Genomic DNA, 9,818 nt, shown 5'->3' with positions numbered 1-9,818 from the left:
ATCATATATAAAATCAGAAATTCATTTCCGTGCAGAAATAAACATCAAATTCACCCTTCACTCTCCCCCACCCCTCCACCCACCCACCCCTAACAAACAAACGCCTCAAACAAACCCAAACAAACAACGAAACAAACGAATCGAACAAACAACGCCACAAACAAACCCAAACAAACAACGAAACAAATGAACCGAACAAACAACGCCACAAACAAACCTCCCCAAAAAACAACGAAACAAACAACCCCAAACAAACAAACGCTACAACCAAATCAACCAAACAAACAAACCCAACCAGATCGAAGAGCCTGCGCACGCCCTCCAACATGCTGATCGTGAACCTGGCCTTGGCGGACTTCGTGATGATGCTGAAGACGCCCGTTTTCATCATCAACTCTTTCAACGAAGGACCCGTGATGGGGATGCTCGGCTGCCAGATCTACGGGCTGATGGGGGCCTACACAGGGCCAGGAGCCGCCTGCACCAACGCCGCCATTGCCTTTGATCGGTACAGGTGAGTTGAGGGGATGAGGGGAGGTGGGGGGAGGGGAGGGAGGGATGGAGGGGTGGAGGAGAGAGATGGGGGAGGAGAGGGAGGGAAGGGAGAAAGGAAGGGTGGAGGAGAGAAATGGGGGGAGGGGAGAAAAGGAAGGGAGAGGGGAGGGGTGGAGGAGAGAGATGGGTGGGCGGAGGGAGGAGGAAAGTGGGGGTTGAGGATGGAAGGTTGAAGAGGAAGTGGAGATGGAGGGAGAAGGGGATGAGTAGGGTTAGTGAACAGGGGATGGCAAGAGGAGGATAGAAAGAGGGGGTGGAAGGAGAGCAGGGAGAGGAAGGGAGAGGGGAAGGGATGATAGAAGAGGGAGGAAGAGAGATGGAGCGGTTGTTTAGGAAAAGGACATGAAGAATGGATGGAAGTAGGGGAGACGAGGTCAGCAGAGAAGAGGAAAGGGTAGATAAAAATAGACAATATAAAGTTTCGCGTTTTTTCTTCTTATATCTACTACGTGCACCTTCGAAATCTAAATCCCCCGCCCTTCTCGTCGTATCTACAGGACCATCACCAACCCCCTGGAAGGACGCTTGACCGGCGGCCAGGTGACGGCCATCCTGTTCTTCATCTACGCCTGGATCACGCCCTGGGTCATGATGCCCTTCTTCGAGATCTGGAACCGATTTGTCCCTGGTGAGTCTGGGGGAGGGGAGGGGACGGGGACAGGAGGGAGGGAGGGAGGGGTTAAGGGGGGAGCGGGGATGGGAGGGAGAGAGAGAGGTGGGGATCAGGGGGCGGGTTGGCGGGAGGGAGAGAGGGAGGAGGGGGTCAGGGGGCGGCGGTGACGGGAGGGAAAGGGTCTTGCGATTGCAAAGCCAGCGTTCTACCACTGACCTTCCTCTCTCTGCTCTCCTTCCACCCCCTCTTTCTATCCTCCTCTTGTCATCCCCTCTTCACTCACCCCACCCATTCCCTTCTCCCTCCATCTCCTCTTCCTCTTCAACCTTCCTTCCTATGCTGAGCTATGCCACCCCACTCAACCACAAGTAAATACGTATAAACACACCTGACTCTTCCGCACCATCTTTTACCACCTTCTGTTTACACCGCCAGAGGGGTACCTGACGAGCTGCACCTTCGACTACATGAGTGAAGGTTCCAAGTTCTACGTCGTCGGCCTCTGGTTCTGCATGTGGCTCTGCCCTATGCTCATCATCACTACCTGTTATTATCTTGTGTACTCCCACGTCGCCGCCCACGAGAAGTCGCTGAAGAAGCAGGTAAAGATAGTGATGATATGTGATGATGAGGAGTCGACAGGAGTGATGATAATGATGAGGAGTTGATAGGAGTGATGATAATGATGAGGATTTTTGTTGGTGGTGGTTTTGGTAGTGGTGCATATGATACTGCATTGGTGATGATAACATTCATTTTTCTCTTTATCTACCTATCTGTCTATCTATCTCGCTCTCGCTCTCACTCTCACTCTCTCCTCTTCTCCTCTCCCATCTTTCCTTTTTTTTTTCTCTCCCACACCCGCTTCCGCTCTCGCCCCCCTTCTCTCCTCTCCTCTCTTCTTCTCTTCTCTTCTCTTCTCCTCTCCTCCCTTATTCTATCCTCTTCCCTTCTCCCCTCATCTCTTCTCTCTCTCTCTCTCCCCAGGCCAGCAAGATGAACGTGGACTCCCTCCGATCCGGCGACAAGACCAACATGAGGCAGGAGGTACGCGTGGCGAAGGTCGGTGCCACTCTCACCTCGCTCTTCCTTATCTCGTGGACGCCCTATGCCGTGGTCGCCTTCACCTGCACCTTCGGGAGGCCGGATCTGGTCACGCCCTTCGTGTCTATGATTCCTGCCTGCACCTCTAAGACTGCGGCCTGTATTGACCCCTTCGTCTACGCCATCAACCACCCCAAGTAAGTGCATTCGGTGTGTCTCTCTCGGCTGATAGGAGTGTTGTTTTAGATGGGTGCGTGTAATGGCGGGGTTTATGTTACTTTGTCTGTCTCTTGAAGCTAACGTCTCTCTCTCTCTCTCTTCTCTCTCTCTTTCTCTCTCTCTCTCTCTCTCTCTCTCTCTCTCTCTCCCTCTCTCTCTCTTTCTCTCTCTCCCTCTCCCTCTCTTTCTCTTTCTCACTCTCCCTCTCTCTCTCTCTCTCCCTCTCCCTCTCCCTCTCCCTCTCTCTCCCTCTCTCTCTCTCTCTCTCTCTCTCTCTCTCTCTCTCTTTCTCTCCTCCTTACCTCGCACAGGTACCGCATCGAACTCTCCAAGAAGATGCCTTGGTTCTGTGTCCACGAGAAGGAGGAAACCAGCGCACCCTCAGAAACCGTCTCCAAGGAAGCCCCCGCTAATGCCTAGATACATTAGGAACAAAAAATGATCTCTCAACGTGGCTGTCAGAAAATGAAATTTTAAAAAATACCCGATAACCTGGCTCTTCACGAAGCGAAACTACTCGACGACAATAGCCATGCATTTCCGTTGTCGAAGATACGAAGAAGAAGAACGAAGAAGCCGAAACATAAAGTGAAAAAAGAAGACCACGAGAGATGATGATTAACCTTTATCTTTGTAAGAGGACGACCGCCTAAAACTTGAACCCTTTGGCTTCGCTCATTGCCTCACCGAAGAAAGCGACACAGAACATCGACTTCATTTCGGTTCTACCATCTGAAGAGGAGTCTGTAGGTATACTCGAAACGTCGATGTTTAGTATCCCCCCCCCCTTACTTCTACTCAAGTTGTGCTTCGTTTCATTTACAGAAGTTACTGTAATTGCGTTTGTATTCGAAGGAGGATGTTTACGTATTTTTGGTGAGATGATGTATCGAGGACAGCTGTTCCTATGTGGAAGCTGGAAATCAGTTGTTGATTTCCTTTTTCTTTTTCATTTCTTTTCCTTTCATTTCCCATTTTTTTCTTGCCATTTTTGTGGCGAGGGCAGTCTTAAAAACGAAAGAAAATACTGGTTTAGGATCTAGTTTTGAGACGAAAGAACATTTGCAGCGATGTGGCGTATTAAAGGAAGATTAAAAAAGACCACACTGGGAACGAGACACGACCAGCAAAAGTAAAGATAACGAACATATAGACATTTACGATTTTTTTCATAAACTGATTTCTTAGTAGTTTAAACCACATCACCTAATTAGTATACGTATAGCATCGAAAGTTATAATAAAGAGTTAAACAGACATAAACGTATACATATTTCCTACATTTTCTCTTTCGGTAAGATCAAACCTCTCTGATCAAAGAAACAGACAGAAAATCCCATCATTCCTATTACTTACTTATCTGACCTGTGCCCTCCTAATTAAGTAAATTATATTGAAGCGTTTTAACAATTCGTATGAAAAAGTAACGGTTTCGAAAACATTCTCGCGCCCTTTTAGGTTTTAAGACGCGACACGCACATGGCGAGACGATCCCTTGTGAAAATAAATAATCGGACTTCATCAAATTAATTGTGTAGTTCCTTCTCCATTTTACGTTCTTCTGTTTGTTATTTCTTCTTCCATCTACGTGTTCCTTCTTTCCATTTTTATTTCTTTCTCTTTGGCCACAGAGGTTTGTCTTGATTTTTTTTCCTCTTTTTCAACACATGTTTTTTTTCTCTCTCTCTTCATGTGTAAACAGCCGCCCACGCACATTGGCGTTGTAACTTTTCTATCAACAAAATAACATTTCAATTCTTTATTTTAAGAGATTATTCGAAAAGTTAGGGTACTAATAATCTATTACTTTAGTAGAGTCTGTATCCGAATGTAACAGGAAAGGATTTTGTTTTCATTATGTTGGTTATTAATAACTTTATTGTTGTTATTATCATTAACATTTCTATTACTATTATTATAGTAATATTGATAACATTATTATTGTTATTATCATTAACATTTCTATTACTATTTTGTTTATTATCATCAATATCATTATCTTTTTTGTCATCTTTCTCAAGTGGTCTATTTTCAACCGCTGGAAGTTCTTTGATATGTCATAATGGCTCTGGATGTTCTTCAGTTTGGACTTAATGCTAAACCGAAGTAAAGTTGAATGCATAATTTCAGCGTGTTTGATTTCCTCCTTTCCCATCTACGCTGTTTTAATGGCTTTGACATTTTGCTGCACCACACCGGTCAAAGCCAGTATCTAAAAAGAATAATAATGATAATGAAGAATAAACAAATAAAAGGAAACTGATCATAATTTATTGGGCTTCTTTGGTTTATGATGCCAATTATTACCATTATTAAGAACTTGCATTATGAAAGCAGTGCAAGCGCTTTTGTAATACATACGTATTAACAATTATTACATTTCATGGACTAACTTCAGTCCATGATAACTATCACATAATCTTACATATCAATTGATAAAAAATCAGACTTTAATAATCATCTCGTTTATTACAGTTCTTAAAATTCAATTTGTTTCCCAACCTGGTTCCACAAAATCAAACAGGTGTTGCCAACTCGTCTTTTTGAGCAAACAGAGGCAGACTGAACAAATATTGGATGTTCAGCGAGAGAAGAAACTGTAGGTTTGGACTTCTTGAAATTCTTCTTATTTGCATGTTCGAATAAATTCTTTTGTTTAATTCTTGACTGAAATCCTCTGACAAAAATGCTATCAATATGCTATTTACGCATATATATTCATCAACATCAATTAAACTGTTTCTTTGGATAATTTATCAAATATGTTTTCTCGCGTGTGGTATTTAAAGGCATGCAAATTAGATAGGATTTTCTGAAAAGTTTTTTGTTTTCATATTCTAAAAATCCATATAGAAAAGTATATGGAAGGAAGATTTCACCTTATCTCTCTCTCTCTCTCTATGTATATGTATATATATATATATATATATATATATATATATATATATGTATGTATATATATATATATATATATATATATATATATATATATATATATATATATATATATATATATATATATATATATATATATATATATATATATATATATATATATATATGTGTGTGTGTGTGTGTGTGTGTGTGTGTGTGTGTGTGTGTGTGTGTCTATATATATATATATATATATATATATATATATATATATATATATATATATATATATATATATATGTATGTGTGTGTGTGTGTGTGCGTGTGCAAGGGTTTCCAACCCAGAACTCCTCGCACAGACTATTCATGGCTGACTCTCCTGGATCCCAGGATTTAACCTTTATTGGCCTGGAGGAAAGAGCTTGAATGCGAACGAGTTTCTCGCACCTGACCGCTGCAAATTGAGATAAATCCGGCACGGTTCGCTGAGAAAGCCGTGACGCGCAGGAGGCCAAAGGCAATGTGGATACCAAGGAACGAGGCTGCGAATGCTGAGGAGTCGAAGCCACAGTCTATGCACGAATTTTCTCGCCATGGTCAAGGTCTATCGTTGTGGCCATGTTGCACGCAAATGTTAAGACAGTCCGCCACGCAAGCCTAACGGGTCGGGGGGGGGGGGGGGGGGGGATACACTAAAATGCAAATAGCGCAATAGCAAACTCGAGTTGAAATAATATATCTAAAAAGATTTCTGAACACATAGATGTTTAGAATATATTTGTATAATTACTGTACACACACACACACACACACACACACACACACACACACATATATATATATATATATATATATATATATATATATATATATATATATATATATATATATATAGACAACATACTAACGCATTCACACGCTTATACGAACGCACTCGCTGTTGCTGTTTATGTTTGTAAACATTTGAGAAAAAATAAAGATCGTATTTTCTATTTCACTTATAACTACATATTCGCATGTTTTTGCCCATAATGTTGCTACTAACCATTTTACTAATCCCATATTGATATTTGTAAATATTTCCCTTAGTTCACCTATATCAGATATACATCAGTTTATTTTATTTATTCATCTTCTTTACTTTGTTTTATTTATTGTTTCTAGAGCGTAAGCGGCCGTTATTGTTAATATGACGTCATGATCTGGGATTGCCATGCCTCCGACTCTGCCACTGATGACTCACACTTGTTCATTCATTTCACTTAAACACTAAGTCCAGAGCTCTTCATACTATAACAAATTTCTTAAAGTTCCTTTGATAGTCATAAGTTATACTTGGTATTCTCTTTATTTTCTATTCGAAAAATACTGCAGTTCACGGACGGTATTTTCACTGTTGTGTTCTTGAACCTCTTAATCCCCCACCCCCTCCCCTCTCCACTCCCCTCATTCATTCATAAATCTGTGTTTACTATCGCCTGCTACGTATGGATTAAACAAGAACCGCCATTTCTAATTAAGGAATGATTTTAAACCGGTCGCTTCGGCAATAAAGTAAACATAAACAACCTAATACATTGTTATTGCCCTTACAAATAAATCCCTTTGTCTACAAACTTTCTATAATTTACCGAGAAAACAAGCACGAAATATCGCAGCATCAAACAGCTATTACATTGTATCCATATTTTCCAATTCTACAATACACTGAATTTTATTATGTAATCATATGGAAGTAACCACTGGCTTGTTATTTGGAATTGCCACTAGTAGTTGAAAAGAGAAAAAGCCAATTTCAATCGTTGTCGAGTTAACTGCATCTTGAAATACCCATAACAAGTAAGAAGAAAGTCGCTGGTTAAATCTAGCAATTGTTTCGGTATGTGTTTGGCACGACCTCTCTCGCTGTCTTTTTTTATTTCTGAATCTAAAGTGCTGCGATTCTTTCACCACCAAGTCGGGAACAGGCATACATTAGTTCATACATATTGTTTTCACCAGTATTAGTTGTAAGTATTTGTTGATGAAACCTAAGGTCAAAGATTGGTACTGATTTCGGTAAAAACTGTTGATTGCAACTACATTCAGTTTTGTGCAATGCATTTTCTCTTTGTTTTGGGATGATACATTTGTGATTTGGGCGTTTTCTTTGAATATATACAGGCGTCGCTTGTCATAAAAAAAATAGTATTTGATAGTTATAACATTTGACGTAAAATCATTGTTACCAGGAAACACGCTGGGATTAATCTTAAGCCTCCCAGTATCCTTTTTGTTAATTGTCATTTCAATCCAAAATTTCCAGTTTTCTAAAGCGCCTCGAGTCTCAAGGTTACATTTACAATACTGTTTTGTTGTGAGTGTGTTTAGGCAACGTAGTATGTGCGTACGTGTTATATAAGTAGAAAAATGGGCGAGGACGACCCCTCCCCCAAGCTGAATAACGTCTTGAGGCAAACTAGTGCCCCAACATTTCATCAATATTGACTCGTTCGGGTTTTCACAAGTATTCTCAGTTGGGGAAAGTGTTGTTTCTCATAATTATCATCACTTCAAATAGCATTAGTACCAATAAAGCATGGTCCTGCTCTACACAGTTAACCATCAAAAGTAAACTTAATTGAATCGATTGGGTCAGGGCTAACCGCCTTTCCGTAGAAGCATTTCTGCCGTCCTCTAAAAATTAGATGATAAAGAAAACGGATGAAAATAATGAAATTTAACCATACACTATCGTAAACGGACGGATATTTGATTACAATAATAGTGAGTAGGCTCAGATAGTGATGGTTATAAAATTTCGATCTGCCACATCATATCAGTTTATACCAGGATGGTTTCAGCAATTTTTTATTTATTTATTTAAACATGGGAAGATATTTTGCTATTGCTTTGAATAGTTTCATTTGCATCAAACCAGATGTAGCCAAAAAAAAAAAAAAAAAAAAAAAAAAAAACAGCTTACGGGAAAGAAAATCCGAATTGACATCAGTCGTTCGTCTTTTATTTCCGTAAAAATCCACTTTCTAATTGGGTCTTCTCTTATAACATTTAACTGTCAAGAATATTTGGGTGCCTGTTGTAACCGTCATGTTTTCGTGAAAGATATGTAAAGTGGAATTTTAAATCCTGTAGTAGTATTATAGAGCTCCCTATGAAATCTTTTTAAAAATTCAATTCATTGATTTTCGAAGCATTTCATATAAGAATTAGCTACGAATAGTAAGGTCATGACTTTATTTTGAACAATTTTCTGAATAAGCTTGTAAGATAGATATGACGTGTAAGAAGTTCTTAAGTAATTTGCGTGCTAAGGGCGATCGTATAGCAAGACTGCTGGAACAGAGCTGTCAGCTTTTCCGTAGCAGCGTTTCTGCCATTCTCTAAACATTAGATGACAAAGAAAACGGATATTTTATAATCATATTGGACCATATACTATCATAGACGAATGGATATTAGATTACAGTAACAATGTAGGATCGAAGTCTGGTGATTATAAGATTCCCTCCGTTACTTTCTTATTTACTGCACTGTATAAGACAATATACAATAAATACATTACCAAGCCAATAATGTAGCATTCAACAACATGAAATGCACCAGTATCTCTTTACAGAAAATGTATTAGAGGTATAACTTAATAGAATATAGAAAAAATGCGACATTGAAGCTGTAAACTTGATTTATCTGAAATGTATACGGCTATTCATTGTGTGCTGTAGAGCTGAAAGTTAAAAATCACTCTATGTGATTGTGACTCTGCCTCTGGTCATGCCCAAGCTAGCGGACCAGCTGAAGTGACATCGGGTGAAGAAATTTCCACCGCGATGACGATCTGGCGCATCATATCAGTTCATACCAGGATGGTTTCAGTAATTTTCATGTTTGATTTATTTGAACATGGGGAAATATTTCATTGTTTTAACTTTTTCTTGCATCAAAACAAAAGTCCGTAGTGACGTTACCATCCGTCAGTCGTCTTGTTTCCATTTAGTTGATGAATTTCCGTAAATTCCAGCCCTGACTGTAACTGCAATCTAATATTCATCCTTTTATGATAGTATAAGGTCCAATATTATTATTTATATCCGTTTTCTTTATCACCTGATGTTTAGAGAATTGCAGAAATGTTACGCAAAAGCTGACAGCCCTGTCGAATAGATGGGTTTCTTAACCTGAGTCCATGGATGGGTTTCAGGGGTCCACGAGGATCACATAAAAATAATTAACATTACATTATGTATAAAAAAAGGTATTTTTAGACTGTTTACTCTGATAATACTTCGTGTATCTCATATATGTAGGAGACAATAAAATCTCAATAAATAAAGTACATTATACACATTGCATGCAAAGGTGTATGTGAATATTTCTGGGGAAGGAGGTCCATAGCTTTCATTGGATTCATAAAGGGGACCGGTACTATAGAAAAAAAAAGTTAAAAAACACTGGAATAGATAGATAGTTAATTTAAGGAAAGACAAAGGTCCGTGTAAGGAAAAGATTTCTCT

General features: G+C 39.6%; 1 protein-coding gene across 1 annotated transcript in view; it reads left to right on the top strand.

The window, feature by feature from the left end:
- LOC113800138 (opsin, ultraviolet-sensitive) overlaps nt 1-4,535 on the top strand; it is an 8,282-nt gene extending 3,747 nt beyond the window's left edge. Inside the window, exons 4-8 of the mRNA XM_027350867.2 lie at nt 299-514; nt 1,053-1,183; nt 1,604-1,770; nt 2,156-2,409; nt 2,743-4,535. Coding sequence (XP_027206668.1) covers nt 299-514; nt 1,053-1,183; nt 1,604-1,770; nt 2,156-2,409; nt 2,743-2,851 — 877 coding nt within the window. The 3' untranslated portion in view covers nt 2,852-4,535. The remainder of the gene's footprint in view (nt 1-298; nt 515-1,052; nt 1,184-1,603; nt 1,771-2,155; nt 2,410-2,742) is intronic.
- Nucleotides 4,536-9,818: the final 5,283 nt, after the last annotated feature.

Source organism: Penaeus vannamei, chromosome 42 (genome assembly GCF_042767895.1).
Source record: "Penaeus vannamei isolate JL-2024 chromosome 42, ASM4276789v1, whole genome shotgun sequence".
NCBI lineage: Eukaryota > Metazoa > Arthropoda > Malacostraca > Decapoda > Penaeidae > Penaeus > Penaeus vannamei.
This window is presented reverse-complemented; position numbering and strand designations above follow the sequence as displayed.